Source organism: Notamacropus eugenii, chromosome 3 (genome assembly GCF_028372415.1).
Source record: "Notamacropus eugenii isolate mMacEug1 chromosome 3, mMacEug1.pri_v2, whole genome shotgun sequence".
NCBI classification, from domain to species: domain Eukaryota; kingdom Metazoa; phylum Chordata; class Mammalia; order Diprotodontia; family Macropodidae; genus Notamacropus; species Notamacropus eugenii.
In genome coordinates, this window is record NC_092874.1 from 353,883,856 (window position 1) to 353,902,278 (window position 18,423).

The 18,423-nt window shown below is 35.1% G+C and overlaps 1 protein-coding gene across 2 annotated transcripts in view; it reads left to right on the top strand.

Annotated features, from left to right (window-relative positions):
• Positions 1 to 18,423, top strand: part of EFNA5 (ephrin A5) — a 329,974-nt gene that overhangs the window by 252,137 nt on the left and 59,414 nt on the right. For both annotated transcript variants that reach the window (XM_072597279.1, XM_072597280.1), the window contains exon 2: positions 10,148 to 10,440. In XM_072597279.1, the coding sequence (XP_072453380.1) occupies positions 10,148 to 10,440 (293 nt within the window). The remainder of the gene's footprint in view (positions 1 to 10,147; positions 10,441 to 18,423) is intronic.

Below are 18,423 nucleotides of genomic sequence, written 5' to 3' on the forward strand. Positions count from 1 at the left end.
AAATCTAGGACCCGCTTATATGAATGAACATCATTGTAATGAACGTGGGAGGAAACAATACTTTTGAATGGTGCAAAACCTTTTTTATGTGTTATTCTGAAGTGATTTCCTGTCTTGAATTTCAAGCCAGGGGCTTGAAATGCTCGTACAAAATCATAGTCTCACATGTACTAGTATAAAGTAAGGCATTCCAAGAACTGTTCTGACATCCCATCAGAATGTACTATAATATTGTTTTTTGAGAATAGTAGCATAATTTATTCTTTTTATCAGGGTGAAAGAAAGGTAAAGAAGAACATGTGACTTTTCATGTAACACATTCCATTTTATCTGCTGGGTGAAAGCCTTGATGAAATTGTGAGGTACCAAGAGTGTTTGAGTGATAATACATAGTTTTCTCAGTGTTGTGAATTAATTTCAGTGTTCAGAAATAGTTAATATCCTTATTTAGAAAAATACAGTTCTCCCCTCTTGCCCCACTTTACCATCCTGCTCCAACATCGAAATCAACAAATGTTTATGGAGTTCTGTCTAAGGAACTGTACTTCATAGCTAACCTTTCTTCCTGCCTTCCTTCATCATTACTTTGCCACCTGTCATTTGCCTCTTTTCCCAGCAAGTTTAGCTGTATGCAAATGGTAATTATCGCAAGTCTTCACCTTCAGAGATGCCATGCTAAAAAATGTGTGTGTGTGGGGCTTATTAGGAGAGAACTAAATTACAGGTTGAAAATGAATTGTACCATAAGCTTATAAGAAACGCCATAAATGTTGACAATTCTAAAATCTCATTGGACCTTATTATTTAGTTCAAAGAAGTCTCTGTAACTTCTACTTTTGCCTTTTAGCAGAGACCATAAAAATCTTATTTTGCTTAACATTAGGAATAGTAATCACCAGTAGTGATCATAGTGGAGGTTAAATGTTCCTGAGGATAATTCAGAGCTCCTATATGAGAATGAACGTTTTTCATGCTTTTGGCAGTGACCTTAGCAAGGTCAGTCATCCCTGAGGTCAATGTTCCAAGGAAGAATGGATTGTTTTCCATTAATTCCTCAAAGATTGATACTGGAAGGTTCCTCTCAAAACTCAGATCCCTAACCTAGTCCTAGAACAGGAACCCAAATTCCTAGATTGGGAAAGGCACACAATTGATCTAGGGCTATTAAAATTTCCTAAAAGTGCTGTTGGCAGAACCTTAGGGAATGTCCCATGCTGGAGGACTAAAGAGTTTGATTAGCCCTAGAGCAAAGTTTGCTGGTCTAGAATGTCAAAGGATTAATTGTCCCTGTAGTGACTCCCTGTGACACATTTCACAGTTGACAGAGGCCTCAGGTCTTCCTGTCAATGTGATGGGTGGCTGCTGGGTATTCTGAAGCAGTCAAATGAACCTTCTCAGACACAGGAGCCTGTTGTTACTCAGCTGTGTAATTGTGATGGAAGTGAGCCAGTCAGAGGCAAAAGTTTGGGCTTAACCTTTTGGGAGTTTTATTTCAGGAGATTGTGTTGGGGAAAAAAGAGTAAGAAAGAAACATTACAAATAATAAGCTTCTCTGCCTGAACTAGTAATAAATGACTAGGCTTTCTATAGAAGTCTGACGATTACAGAGCAGCTTTAGCTAAGTGCATGGGACCACATCTTATTTTGATCAGCTGTATCATAGCAAAGACATGTAATTATCATAATCTAACAATTAGCCTGGCATCACTTTCCAGTGTTTAATTATCCCAATAAATGGTAATTGAATGGAGGACTTAATGACAAGAGAAGAACTTTCACTCTGCCTTAGGTACTTAAGTTGTCTCCTAGTGTAGTCATAATTATTTTTTTAAACTACTGCTAGAAAAACAGTTGTGATGGTTGTTTTTCTTCATTGAAATCAAGATGCTTTTGTCTCCTTTTCTTGATGTGCACTTATAAAGTTATTGCATCCTATCAATTAATACTGTTCAGTATAGAAAGGGACAGTTATTACTAGCTTTTCTTTTAAAATATTGCTGTTTTCCTATTTTGTGTCAAAGCATAGATAACTTTATTACATTTGCAATGTGCTTATGAAAATTTATTTCTATGTTGAATCTGATCAAAGAATTCTTGCTGAAGATATATTTATTTTTTGGTAATGAAGACCAAAGGGAGAAAAGATGTCATAAAACCAGATTATTTAGAAGTTTATTCTCTCCACTTTCAGAACTATGGTTTAAGTGTTATTTTTATGATTTTAAACAAGAGCTGGTCCAAAACAGCGCAATACTTATTAGGTATTTGCCATAATAATTTTATTATTGCTGTATAGTTACAAAGTACTTTATAAGTATTACTGAATTTGAACTTTGTAGCAGCCTAGTAAGCTAGGCAGAGGAAGAGTTATCTCAATTTTTCAGACAAAGAAACTCAGCTTTGGAGAGGTTAACTGATTTCCTCATGTTTGCCCAGCAAGGTATGGACACATCTGGAACTGAAACCATAAGCTTCTAAATCACAGGTGCATTACATTGTGTTTTATCACTTATTTATGTGTGCCAAGTATAGAGTTTGGGGATAGCAGTGTTCATTATGGATTGTTCATAATAAATATTTCTTTTTTTATTTATGCATTGCTGAAGTACTTAAGAATTATTAAATTATTATTCTTCAAAATAATCTTTGTGTGAAGGAGATTTGTCAGTGTTAATGTGGCTATTGTTATTATCAAATAAAACCTAAACTGAAGATTCACAAGGCTATGGGAAAATCATTTTGGCAGGTGGTTTATTTGATTGAGGCTGACATTTCTTGAACAGAATCATTTGGCTTAATCCAACCCTTACAGGATGGATTGGATAACCTCTTTGATCTTTTCTGCATCTTATTCTGTGAATCTGGGTTTCCATGACAGGTGCAGTGTTAAATATATTACTAAATGCAGTGCTATGGGTGATTGAAGGAGGGTGATGCCGCAGTTTTGTCAGGCAAAGCATCGCTCAGTAGATTCTGGAAAGAAAGTTTTTTTAATATTGTAGAAGAGACTATTGCAACCAAATGGATTATGTCCCCAAATGCTAATTATTTTTTCTTAGAAAAAAAAAGCATTGAAATTGATCTTTGTTTGTTGGTTTTGTGTAGTCATGGTTAAGCCTTCTGATATTGACACATTTTTAAAAGCCAAGAATTCACTATCTGCCTTAGGCTGATCTAAGCTCTTTAGAACCAATTATGGAGCCTTCCTAGGCCTCCACTGCAATTTGTCTTAGGGTCTGCCATGTTAATTCTGTTTACTTTGGAGCTTAAGAAAATAAACTCCAAATGAGTGAAAGCAAGACACACTCCAAGAGGAAACATTTAATGCACCCTCTTTTAATATAGGTGCTGTTTTTGTTATGTAGACTTATAAAACCACGTCGTGACTAATGTGATTTGTCTGGAGAAAGCAAGAATAAAAATATTTTAGTTTTTAAATCCATCATTATGATAATGGGCAATTAGTGTCAGTTATGGCATTTTTCAAAATAGGATTTTATAATGAATATTTTTAAAGAAAAAAAAACAGAGCTGGGTCAGCACACAAAGCCATTATTGCATTCTAGACATCTAGTCAAGTGAAGTATGTCTTATTTCAATGACCTGCAGTTATTAAATTCAAGTCAAGGCTTTCATGACCAGAATTTGGAGTTACCAAATAAATAAATAAAAGTTCACAGACAGTATTTGTATTTGCATTAATGGATAAACAGAGTAACAAAATTAAGTTCAACATATTTTGACAGCTGTTTTGTGTTTCTCTGTACAAAATGTATTTGGGGAGGAGTAGGGTGTTGAAGTTGAGGCTGGAGTGACTGTCAATTCATTGCACTTCTGACAAAAGATAAAGAGATGACATCACACAATTTACTACTGAGATTTTTCTAAAAAGTGCCAGTTATTCTGTATTTATAAAAATAGGCATTTTACTGAAATATACTGGTGATAGAAACAACTGAATTGAAATAATGTATATCTAATGGTCTTTGTGCATAATGCCTTATAGCATTACTTACTATTTGTTTTCTTTGTAGTAATGAAAATTTCAGTGATACCAAATTAATATATCCTTTAAAAATCAACTACTGGTACAGTTTGGGGCAGCTGGGTGGGGCAGTGGATAGAGCACCAGTGCAGGAGTCAGGAGGACTTGAGTTCAAATCTCACCTCAGACACTTGACACTCACTAGCTGTGTGACCTTGGGCAAGTCACTTAACCCCAATTGCCTCATCCTGGGTCATCTCCAGTCATCCTGATGAATATTTGGTCACTGGACCGAGATGGCTGTGGAGGAGAAGTGAGGCTGGTGACCTGCACAGCCCTCCCTCACTCAAAACAAAGTCAAGTGCAAGTCATGTCATCATTTGTCTGATGCCATGGTCTTCTTTGTCAATGAAGGATGAACATACTGGTACAGTTTAAAGATTATATTATGATATAAGGAAAGAGTGCTAGACCCCAAATCAAGAAAGATCTGTATTCAAGTTCCATCTCTTTAACATTTATTCGTTGTGTGGCTCAAAACAAATCACTTACTGTCTCCAGTTCTCAGTTTCCTCGTTACTAAAATGGATATGATAATATTGGTAGTATCAAATAATAAAATTAGAGAACAGTTAAGGTCTGTTATGAGGATAAAATGAGATAACATATGTAAAGTTGTTTACTGTATGTGTGCATATCAGATAATAGTATATTTTTGCATGTGCATGTGTTTTGAAAGGAGGGCAAAAGTGAACAAAAGGAAGATATTTTAGGGACATCATGGGTACTAATATTTCTCATATTGCCCCAAGCTCCCCTTGAAGATGTGTAGTTTCTACGGTAATTGCTTGAGGACCACAAAAAGACTATCTGTTGTGAGAGGCTTTAGGGAAGCATAAGGTTTACATTCTGTGTAGAAGGGAGAAGCAGAAGGGAAAGAGGAGGAAGCTTGTTTTGTTACAGGCAGGGGCTGCTACTTTTCACATATTCTCACAAAACATATTTGCAAAATAGTCTATTCTTCCTCACTTTTATTGCAGTTTTGACTATGCACTTATTTAAGGGAGGCTAATGTGAGTTTGTTTAAAGAAAGAGGTCATATTCTAATATTAAACTGTAAATTAATAGGAAGAATAAAAAAGACTGTCAAATTCATTCATTCTGGATTTAGTTTTGATGTTGGGTGGTTTGTTGTTGGAGGTAGGGATTGGAGGGAGGATTGGAACGGTACCCCAAGATTGGAGACATCAAGACCTAATCAAATGCTTACTTAGTCTTTGAACACAACAAAGGACATTTCTCTTTCTTTTCAGAATAATAAAGTTGTCTTATAATCAAAGAAGTTATCGTTTAATTCCACTATAATAGGAATGGTGGGCCAACTACTCCTATGGCCTAGTCATCATCCCCCTTGTCTCATCCTCTTGATGGTGCCTCCTGAAATCTCCATTTTGTTGAGGACCTAGGCCAGAGTCCCTTCCTCCTTCTCATGGTCCTCTACCTGACTTTCTCTGGACTTCAAAACCATGCCCTTTTCCCTTCTTTCTCTTGACTTCCCTATGCCAGGTATTTTCTTTCCACCTTTCTCTCACTTTTCACCTCCCTCCCCAATTAAAATGTATGCTTCTTGAAAATATATTTTTCTTTTTTCTTGCATTTGTATCCCAGTGCCTGCTTCATAGTAAATACTTGATAAATGTTTATTTTCTTCTTTCTTTCCTTGCTTCCTTTCTTTTTTCAATAGCTTTCTATCTAGTTAGAACAGACTAACATTTCCATTATTAATTCCTTACAGAATATAATAGAAAGGAAATAAAGAGTCTCATAGCTTTCTTTCTTAACTTTTAGTAATGTTCTTTGTATATTAATGGAAATAAGAAATTTCACTCAGGAGTTTCATGCTAAAATATCTTGGTATGTTTCCCTTGATGTAGTTTCATTGATATGTCATAAATATCAACTGAAGGTCAAAAAACATTTTTCTTTCCTCCAGTCCAGACCTGTGGTTTCATTGGTGAAAGAAACTCCCTAGTGTGGAAACTTTCTCTACTGTTGCAGATGAGTCACTTATATTTGTAACTTTCGGTCTTAACAGAATTCTTTGGAGCACTGAGAGTTTAAGGGTTTCACCATGGCCACCTATATAGTATCTCTCAGATACAAGACTGGATTACTGGTATTCTTAACTCAAAGACCAGTCTTGTGGCCACTGTGCACCCTGCATCTCGAAGGCCCCAGTACAGACCATTTTAAATTGGCACCTTATCTTTCCTTTTCGCTGGAAAAATGTAAATGTTTTTGGCTTTAGCAAATAAATTTGGAATGAAAATAGGATTGCTACAAGGAAAAGTAGTTAACAAAAAGGTGAACTTGGAGGGAGAATGATTAAGATGTGGTTACACTTGAACTTGAAATATACCTTATTTAGTAGTATTTCTTTTAGAAATCATATTCCTAGCTGCCAGAAGAAGCACGTGTTTGCACTGAAGAAAATAAGGTCACCAACATCAGGAAGTAATGATTTAAAAATCAATTAATCATCTGATCAACAAGCACTTAATAAGTACTGACATGTGCCAAACACTATGATAAACACTGTACAAAGACAAAAGTGGTTACAAGGAACTTACTTTAGAATGGAGGAGACAACATATACTTATACAAGAATATATAGAATATATGCAAAATGAATACACTACAGAATGGGGAGGAAAAACCCTGCAATTAAAAGACTTGGAAAAGGCTTCATGTAGAAGATGATCTTTTAGTTGAGTTTTGAAGAAAACCAGAGATTTCAAGAGGCCAAGATGAGGAAAAACAACATTTCAGTTATGGGAAACAGGCAGTGCAAAAGCCTATTTATGACAGGTGGAGTGTTGTGTATGAAGAGCAGTATGTAGAATGTTATGTCTGGATGATAGGGTTATATGGAAAGAGGACCATAAAGGGAAGAAGGTGTCAGATTGTGAAAAGCTGTAAATGCCAGACAGAGGGTTTTCTATTTAATCCTATAGGTAATAGGGAATCACTGGACTTGTTGATCAGGGTGATAATATTTTCAGACCTGTGCTTTAGAAAAATTATCTTGATGGCTATGAGGGGACTAAGGAGAGACTGAGACAGAGTGACTAAGTAGGAAGATATTATTTTTTAAGACTTAAATAACTTTTTTCTAGTGAATAAAAATCTGTTTTTCCTTTTTTTCTACTGGAAAAAAGAACAGTGTTGTTCTACCTACCTAGTTACTACCTCACAGTAAGTACTCACAGTCAAGCAAAGCAAATTCCTACATGGATCGTGTCCAAAAAAGAAAAAAAGTGTTTCATTCTGCACCCTGAGGAGCATGATTAAAAGGAAGTCTCATTGGTAACTGTGCCATTAACTCATTACTATAAGGTACACTCAGTACTTGGATGATGATAATTGGTGATGATGATGATGAAGAAGAAGAAAGAAATGAAACTTGCACCAAAAATGAAAACTGGAAAACTCTACAATGGGTTTAAATTGTCATGTTTGTCCCATGAAAGGATAATAAAATTTTAGAGTGAGTATTGGGAAGAGAGTGAAATATGTGCTGTGAAAATGCTTGTGACAGTTTGTGAAGTCTGAGTTAAGATACAGGGTCTGTAACCTCTCTTGAAGATCCTTTCTGGTCTAGGGCTGGTCTAAACCTTTGGATAAGCTATTTCACTTTTCCAGTTTTCAATAACACATGACTCTAGAGACTAAAAATGTATGACAGAAAACACCAGTGATTTTTTTTTAAATGACCATCAACAAAAACCTAAATAAAAATTATGATAATACAAAGTGCATCTGGACAATGCTGCATCGCTCCTATGGCACTCATTCAGCACTATCAAATTATTCCGTGTGCTGATGATTCATATTCCAGCATCGTTTTAGATGAATATTGCAGTATCTCCTTTTTATACTTTGGCAACAATGTTACATTGCTTTTTAAAAATCTTTTAAAAGCATCATGGGCTTTCCTTGCATCTTGCCAAAGCATCGTGCCAATAATAAATGAAATGATCATAGGATAGCTGTAAATATAGGTATCAATAGCCCAATATCTGTGCAGCAAGGAAATAGATACAGCCTAGTGAAGGGGTTTTGCTTTTGTTTTGCATTTTTAAAGAGGAAGATCTAGAGATAAGTTCTTTTATTTAATAACTGAAGAACTGATGTAATGAGATTACAAACTTGGAATCAGGAGATTTGAGTTTTATTCCTGATTTTGTCACTTACTTTTGTGTGACCTTGAGTCAATCCTTTAAAATCTCAGGGTCTCAGTTTTCTTGTATGTAAATTGAGAGTGCTGGTCTGGCCGATCTTTAACTTTCTTCTCAGCTGTAAAAGTCTTCTTTTGAGCTAAAGTGTGATTCTGAAAACCACAGGGGATGAATGGTGATAATATCTCTGTTAACTAAGTTTTACATTTGATAATAGAATTTAGAAAGTAATGTCATTGATATGCCTTCTGTTTCATTTGTTTGGGGCAAAATATGTGTTAACTTTTATGTCTTTTATGATTTTCTTCCTTGGATTCCACCCCACCCCCAATTTTTAATATGTTCTAAGAAGTAGTTGTCATATTTTAGCTCTGCTAAAAGGTGTTAAACTCTGATTCCCAGGCAGCATGTAATCTTAAAATGCCTTTTTAAAAAGTGCATGAACTAGATCAAGACAGTTAATAAATAGTTCAGTTCTAGTCAGCACTGAACAAACCAAATCATATTCAGTTTGAGGCACTATACTTTAAGAGGGAAGTTGGTGAACTGGAATGTGTAGAGAGGAAAGTCATTACTGTGGTGAAAGCCCTGAAAATAATAGCATTTGATGAATAATTTGAGGAATTGGATATGTTCTTCATAGAGAAGTGATATAATAATGTTATGTATTTGAAGGTGTGTCTTGCAGAAGAGAAAATAGACTTAATTGATCATCACTTATGACATCACTTCTTGTCATACCGGAGAGATATATTTCAGCTGTATATAATGAATAACTTTTTAATAATTTGATCTGTTCAACTCTGGAACAGTCTATGTCTCAAAATGTGCCGTCCATCACTAAAAGTGTCTAGGCAGGGGCTGAACCTTTAAGGGATACTGAAAAATAAATTCCTGCTTTGGATAGAAGGTTAGACTAGATAAGCTATTGAAGTTCTTTTCAACTCTAAGATTCTGGGTTTTGTTGTTTTGTTTTTGAGCCAGGAGATTGTTGTGATTTTTAGCAGCAGCTTTCTTTTATGATTGATCTTTTAAGGCTTCATTTTTGAGAATAATTAATTTACCAACTGAAAATGAAGTGATTTTTTTCCCCTTTGGCTGCCTCATTGTGGTTTTCTATGCTAGAAGCCACTTTAAACTTTTTAATTTTAGTTGCTGCTGAAAAACAACTTTCTGGATTGAAAAATTATAAAATTTTAGAGAAGATGTCTTCAACCTTCCAGCAACTAGTTTTCAGCATTTTTGAGTTGTACTGCTTGTAATTTTCCATGTTGATTTTACTTAGTGTATTCTGAGAAGTGTCCAATTGATTGGTGAAAAGGACTTCATTATACTGTAGGTCACATAAGATGTGTGTTTATGTGTAATTGATGACTTAAGAATAATTCAGACTTGTTGCTTAACATTTTCCCTTTCACTACTCAACAAATCCCTCTGGAAAGTAAATTAGAAAAGGGAAGGAAGCCAAACATTTTGTATACTTTTAAAATTCAGTTTAGGATGAGATAGGAGGCAGGGAGAAGAGGGTTAATGAATTAAAATGAGGTTAGGGGTTTATTTGTATATGTAATTCTTTCTTTTCCTGCCCCTTCATTAATGCTGACAATTGAAAATTGACCACAGTTACTACACAATTAACTCAAGAACTTGAACAGTTAAAACTTCTGATGTTGCATACAGGATAAACTAAATAGAGTAAAACCCCACTATAACAGGTTATTTAGATTCAAATACACACACACACACACAAATCCATATACATAGCCCAACAATCTCATGCAGTAACACCACCATAATGTGACTGCTATTTCTGTCCCTTAACTTCACTATTGCAGAATGACTCCACTGTATAATATGATTGATACCTCTGGATGGATGGCTCTTTGCCCATGAATAATCTTATCCTTTTCTCCTTCTATCCTAGATTCCAGAGAGGTGACTATCACATCGATGTCTGCATTAATGACTACCTGGATGTGTTCTGCCCTCACTATGAGGACTCAGTCCCTGAAGATAAGACAGAACGATATGTCCTATACATGGTGAACTTTGATGGCTATAGCTCCTGTGACCACACCTCCAAAGGGTTCAAGAGGTGGGAATGTAATCGACCTCATTCTCCAAATGGACCACTGAAATTTTCTGAAAAATTCCAGCTCTTCACTCCCTTCTCTCTAGGATTTGAGTTCAGGCCAGGCCGGGAATATTTCTACATCTGTGAGTATATGGAGAAATTGATAAATCTCTGCTATGTTGCATAGCAGCTGCAAGAATCTAGACTAATTTTTCACCTATGCTTCATGAAATTGCAGAGGGTTTGGCTCTATGCATTACAGATGTCTCTTAGTAAATGCAGACATCAGGTTCCCCAGATACATTAGCTGGGAATTGAAAGCACAAATTAGATTAAAGGTGCAGCTTTCTTCCCCCTACGAAATTGTGTGTCAGCCTGTTCAGTGAACCACTGAACCACTTTTAAATGAAAAGATACTGCTAGGACTTTTCTAAGGCTCAGAAATGTTTTTTTAAAAAAACCGTGGAAAAAAAGAAAATAATTAAATTTACATACCATGGAGTCATTGAATTTCTTATGCAGGTGTTAGCAATATCCTTTCAATCATCTACATTTTCAGTGGAGAAAGCTAAAACTCTTGCGAATGTCAGCAGGTTTAGGATAAATAATCTCTTTGCGCCAAGGAGAAAAGATAATTATTAAGAGCAGCTGTGTCTTTAAGTAGGAAAAAGTGTAAAGTACTGCAGGGAGTATCTTCTAAGTGAACTAGTGTGAGTGAGTGTACCCACCTGTGATTAGTAAATGACCATCTATAGCAGCACTCAGAATTTTTCTCAGTAAAACCTTATGCTAGTAACCCTCCAAATTACCTCCTCTTTTTCTTTCCCACTTGCAGCAAGAAATCTTCTGTGATCTTTTTCTTCCAACTTTCTGAGTAATAACTAGTTTGGCTCTTCTGTTTATTAAGAAACTTAGAATATTATAATTGTATTAAAAAACCCTATCTTATATCAGTCTGTCTGTACATCAGGAAATACTACCTACCGTGAATGGAATTGTCTTTTCTACTTCAGTTTTCCCCAGAAAGTAAATAAAAATATTTATTGAGCATCTGATATGTGCAGAATACTGTGCTATATTCTGAGGGAGAAGCAGTGATTAGTAGGATACTTGTCCTGCCCTGAAGACACTTACATCTTACAAAACTTACCTTTCTAGAGAGATAAGACATGTGCACAAATAAGTAATATGGAAAATAGAATATGAATAAGGCTAAGAAAGAATCGCAGTGCTGAGAGAATTCAGAGAAGGACTTTTGGCTTGAGGCTCATTGGCAGCTTCACAAAAGAGTCTGCATTTTTTCTGGGCATCTACCTGGATTGCCACAGGTAGAGAGAGGATCTGCAATTCCTGGTGTAGGGAAGAGTATGAATTTGGAGAGCAATGGAAAGTATGATTTGGAAGAAGCAGAAAATTGTGTAAAATTACCTTGGAAAGCCATGTTACTTCTCCTTATTCTCTCCCATTACTTCCCCCCGCCTTTTCCCTATCAAAACAAAATTTTACAAGAATAATTTCAGCTTCCCATGAAGAATGGCCGATTTGCTCACACATTGGCATGTAGCAAAAAGGAGGAATGAAGTGATGAGAGTTTTATTATTTCAATATTTTTTCCTGAGGTTGTTATAAGAAAACATGTAAAAGCTTTGATGTTGTCTCACGTTCTATAAGTGAATTTCAAAAGAATGCTAACAGACAAGGACTCTAAAAAAGCCAGCATGAACACAATTTGACACTTTTTTATAAGCATTATATTTCAGATTTGTGAATTTGTTTGCTTTGGAATCCCATGGAGCAAATGAGAGAACCTGAAAACAACAATGATAACAAGAAAAATAGAACTGGCAATGCTTCAGAACAGGCTGATAATTCCATTTACTTCCTAACGGGAAAATGCAGTTCCAGTAGAAAAGGTACATTCAGGCAGTTAGAGATGTCCTTATTGATTTTCCAGATAAGGGAATGACAACAAAACAGAAAGCCCACAAAACGTGTAGAACCCTGAGATGAGAAATGGACACATGGCCTGACTAGTTGATAGCATGATTATTAGAAAAGATCCATGATACATTGAGCTTTATAAGCAAGATATTATTATTCAAATATACCCATGGTGCTTATGACTGCTTTCCTCATTTTTAGTTAAATTCAATATTTCACCAAAATCATTATGTGTCTTCTATAACATTCATTTAACAGAGTCATTTAACTGTCAAGAGCTCCCATCAAAGTAATTGTTCCAAAATGTTTTAAAATATCAAGAGCTTTATGGTGTTCAGATGAGTTTTGCTGAAATTACTTTTTTTAAAATGAAAAGTAAAATAGCCCAAAATTAGCAACAAGGAGGTGTTCATTTATAAGGCTTGTGTTGGCTTGATATTCAGTGAAATTAAATTTTCAACCATGTTTCATAAGCATGAAAGCTTTCTTTCATGCATTTTTTGTTGTTGAAATATTCGTTTATGTTCTTTCTTTCAGTCTGCTGATAGCAGCAGTAATAGAGTCAATGTGGAGGTCCCAGAGAAGCAGCATACATTGTACTCACAATTAAACCTGAAAAGTTCTCAAAGGAGAATTGTGCTTCATAAGATTTTTCTCTCTCTCCTAATGTAGACTAAGTGAACAAGATTAGTAAATGGTTCTTTACCCATTCCTTAAATTTATCTTCATGCTCATATCATGAGAATTTCAGAAATAAACATGAAACCTACCTGATGGTAGGAAACCTATATGATAAAGCATTCTTTACTAGGCAGGGGTAGCTTTGCATCTTCTTGCTGGACTTTAGAGCTCATTGGATGTATATATTGTTTTCTCTAAAGAAAAAAAAACACTCTGTACTTCAGGATCTATTGTTAATGATACTGAAGAAGGTCTATTTTTATGGTGGCTAGAGAGTTGAAAAAATAATCGTAAGCTAATTTGAATTAGGGAGGAAAGATGTGTATGTTCCTCCTTCGTTGCCGAAGAAGACCATGCCATCAGAGAAATAATGACATGACTTGCACTTGACTTTGTTTTGAGTGAGGGAGGGCTAAGGGGGGAAAGATAGTTTCATACTAAAGTACCTGATTTTGATTCCTATAGAATAAATCCTTTGGATAAATCAAAGACAATATAGATTTCTTCTTTACTACTACACAATGTTTATTTCGTTCCTGATTCTTGTCACCTATGTAGAATTAAGTGACCTGAAAGATTTTATATTAAATTTTCCAAATTGCTCAAAATAGAGAGATTTAATTTCCTTTCCAGAGCATCTGGCCCTTCCTGCCACCTGTCCTGGGGAAACCCCAGGACACCATGAACCCTGGAACTATGGTTACAAGTATTTTATTCTTTAATAGGTACATGTTAAATAATCATGTTGTGTGACATTATTGCTAAATCATCAGATTTATCTGGGCTGTTCTTTGTCAGTCTCAGAAATGCAATTATCTTCTATTGGAATAATTTTGGAGTCCTTAACTTTTTTGTGACATGGACCCCTTTGACAGCCTGAAGCTTTTGAACCATTATCAGAATAATATTTTCAAATAAATAAGGGAAAACAATTATACTGAAATGCAATTATCAAAATATTAAGGAAAAAAGTGTTCACAGACCTAAAGTTAAAAACCCCTTCTTTAGACATTAATGGTATTTATACTTAACTGTGCATTTGAAGAATTATGGTTAAACAACCTAGGAAAATTCTAGCAATACAGAATGGTAAAATCTTAATGGAAATTTTTTTTTAGAGACTTCTAAAGTTCCATTTGCAAAATAATTCTCACCTCAGAAAAAGCATGGAGAACAGTAAATATAATTATACTTTGAGGTGGTTTTTAAAAATACCTCCTTGTAAGCAGTAGAACAAAAACTTTCTTTTTAATTTGTTTTCAGTAGTTAGTTGTTGCATAGACTTATGTCTAGTCCTGTTCCTTAATTGTTCGTCATATATAAATTGCTATGATGTTCTATGTTATATTTAGGACTTTTATGCCATGTGTATAACTTTCTTAAATTCTTGTCAGGTGATAGTTTGCTTTCTAATGTGTGGGATGCATTTAGCTTTGAGACATCTGATTTCTTAGGAAAACTTAAAGGGGATAAATCTGAGAACATAGCTCACCTAATAAGTTGCTCTAACTACAGTGGCATTCTGATAGCCATAGCTCTTTTTTAAAAAAAGTATTTATCAAACTAGTTACTTCAGATATATTTGTTAAGGGCTACTTGTCATGAAAAATATGTTTGTGAAAAGAAAGGTTTTAGAAGATAGACTGTGAATTTCCAAGTTCAGTTCATCAAACATTTACTAAGCACCTATGGTATACAGAGCATTGTGCTTCATTCTTGGAAAGCTAAATTTAGCTAAGGTCATTGTTCTGATATTATATGGTATAGATAGTAGGGAAATATATTCATAAAAAACTAATTCAACAGAATGTCTGAAAAGTGTATTAAAAAGAAAACAATGCTGTGGGAGAAGGCATTTCTTCCTCAAGGAGAGGGGTTAGAGGATGAATTACAGCAGATAATGTTTTTAGAGTTGGGCTTTAAAAAGATGGATAGGATTTCATCAGATTGGCTTTGGGGGGACTGGCATACTGGCACTATGAAGTTCTTGTAGGCATTGGGAAAATCCTGAATGAAATCATGGAAGTAGAAAAGTCAAGGTTATGTAGTTCCTGGAGTTATGTAGATAGTTCAGTGTAGTATACTTCAAAGGAAACAAAGGCCAAAACAATGGAGCTGCTCTAGATTGTGGAAGACCTTTGAATACCATGCAAAAAACCTTTGAACATTCCATCATTTGCAATAGAAAGCCATTGAAGGGTTTTGAACAGAGGTATTATATTTCTTACACATAAGGAAAATAAATATTTCAAAAAATGTGAGCATTAGTTGAGGAAGGGAGACCTGTCCGTAGCTACTGCAATGGCTCAGTTAGATGATAGCAGGAATGGAAAGTAGGATAAAGCACTCAACTGGTTGTTAGACTATTACCCCTGCGAGTTCAGAGAATGTTTCATTTTGGTTTTGTGTCTCTAGCACCTAGCACAGGGGCTGGCACAGAGAAGTCATTTAATAACTACTTGGTAAATCGAAATGATTATGTATGAGAAGTGGAGGAGAAGGAAAATTTAGCGACAGTACAAAGTTTGTGGAGATGGTACCAATAATAGAAGGGACAGTGGATAACTGACTACCTGATCTACAGTCAGGAAGATCTGAATTCAACTGCGACCTCAAACACTAGCTGTGTGACTCTGGACATGTCGCACTGTTTGTCTCAGTTTCCTCATCTATAAAATAAGCTGGAGAAGGAAATGGCAAACTGCTTTCACTAAGAAAACCCCAAATGGAGTAAGAGGAGTCAAAAAGAGTGAAAGAACTGAAATAATAAAAGAGTGAAGTCACAAAGATGAGCAAATTTGGGCAGCTAGGTGGCAAAGTAAAGAGAGCACCAGACCTGGAATCAGGAAGACCTGAGTTCAAAGATACTAACTATGTGACCTTGGGCAAATAACTTAACCTCAGTTTGCCTCAGTTACCTCATCTGTAAAATGGTGATGATAATAATAGCACCTCCCTCCCAGGGTTGTTGTGAGAATCCAAATGAGATAATTGTAAGGCATTTAGCACAGCACTGGCACATAGTAGGTGCTGTATAAATATTAGCTACTATTAATTATGGCAGAAGGATAATTTTATGTATTTTTAGCTATATTAAGTTTGAGTTACTATCGATAATCTGGAAAAAAGTGTCATTTAGGCAGCTGGAGATATGACTCTCAAACTTGGGGAGGCAGTCAAGGTATATAAACTTTATTTAATTTAGTGATGCTTGCAAAGACATACACATATGTTCACACACATATCTTCCATGTAGTGAAAAGAACATTGTCTGAAGGTCAAAAGACCTGCCTAGCAGTGTTATCCTGTAACTAAATCTTTTAACCTCTTTAAGACTCAATTTACTCATTGGTAAAATTGAGATGATAAAACCTGCCATTATAGTTTTATTGTGAAGATCAAATGAGAAAATATTTTCTTTGAAAATTTGAAATTACTATACGTGTAAGTTCTCATTTTATTATTATAACTAAGTGACATTCAAACTGATAAGACAGGCAATAAGTCAGGTAAGGTGGGTGGACTTTCTCAGTATCCTATGGTGAGCTTTTCTATCATAGCATGTAGGGAAATAGCTAAAAGGGTGAAGGTTAATGAATTGAAACATGACCTTCATCTTTTTAAAAAACATTTATTTTTCGTTTTCAGCATTCACTTTTATAAGATTTTGAATTCTATATTTTCTCCACCTCATTCCCCTTCCCCTCTTCAAGATGGCATACAATCTAATATAGGCTATACTTGTATAATCGTATTAACATATTTCCACTTTAGTCATGTTGTAAGGAAGAATTAGAACTAAAGGGCAAAACCATGAGAAAGAAAAAACAACAAAAAAAGGGAAAATAGTATCCTTTGATCTGCATTCAGACTCCATAGTTTTTTTTTTTCCAGTTATGGATAGCATTTCCCATCATGAGTCTTTTAGAATTGTCTTAGATCCTTGAATTGCTGAGAAGAGCTAAGTCTATCAGACTTGATCATCACACAACGTTGCTGTTATTGTATACAATGTTCTCCTGGTTCTGCTCATTTCACTCAGCATCAGTTCATGTAAGTTTTTCCAGGTTTTTCTGAAGTCCACCTGTTCATCATTTCTTATGGAACAGTAGTTTTCCATTATGTTCATTTACTACAACTTGTTCAGCCATTACCCAGCTGATGGGCATCTCCTCAATTTCTAATTCTTAGCTGCCACAAAAGAGTGACTATAAATATTTTTGTACATGGGGGACCTTTTCCCATTTTTATGATTTCTTTGGGATACAGATCTAGAAGTGGCATTGTTGAGTCAAAGAGTATGCACAGTTTTATAGCTCTTTGGAGATAGTTCCAAATTGCTCTGCAGAATGGCTGGATCAGTTCACAACTCCTCCAACAATGTGTTCATGTTCCAATTTTCCCACATCTTCTCCAACATTTATTATTTTCCTCTTTTGTCATGTTAGGCAATCTGATAGGTATGATGTAACTCAGAATATTTTTAATTTTCATTTCTTTAATCATTAATGACAGAGCAGTTTTACATATATCTATAGGTAATTTTAATTTCTTCATCTGAAAACGGCCTATTCATATCCTTTGTCCATTTATCAATTGGGCAAAGCCTTCACCTTTATACTTTACCAACGCTGCTATTGGGATACAGATAATTAGAAAGAATTACCATGTTGACAGCTGCAGTATAGGGAGTTGTGTCAAGCTTTACTCTTTCATCAGTATTAAGTCAGATTTTGCAGGAGAAAATGTTAAATTTAAGCTGATTTTCCTAATTTTTGAAAAGAAAGAAAATTCATTTCTAGGATGATACTTGGTCTTCTTGGAGTGAAAATTTGGGTTTGGATTATTTTCTAAATCTAGATATGTTCATAGGTTGAGAGAACCCACTTTTATATGATGCCTTTTCTGTGGTGATCATTGACTATGCCATATCCAGGCTAGATGGGACATGCTTTAAAATACATATAAGCATAAAAGAGTGGGTTCTTTGGAAGAGAATGTAGAAGAAATGGTTAAGAATAACTAAAAGAAACATAAGAATAATTTGCCTCATTTACTCCTTTTAGCTCTTGGTTCTCCTTCAGGATCAGGTTTTTAAAATACTCTTTTCGTTCAGTGCACTTAGTTGGGAGCTAGATGTTTCTTGAAAGTTAGTAAATCCATGCTCCTTAAGTCTTTTTAATCACTGGGGTAAAAAATCTTTGTTGTTCAAATGCTGGTCCACTTTTTATAAACTATCATCGTAGAAGTTGTGCCTTTGATTGATAGAAGCACATAGTCGAAGTTTTTCATTTCTTGGAAGAGCTATGATCCTGAAAGATTCATTAGACTAAAAAACCTACAAGGTATTAAAAATATACATACAACCCCAAAGTAAACACAAGTATATTTTATTCTTCGTGTGTTTCATTTTAAAAGGGATCATGAAGCAGAACATGTTTCTAGGCACACATTTTTAAAATTAACATTTTATAGTTGATATTTGAATGTTTTATGGGTTAACT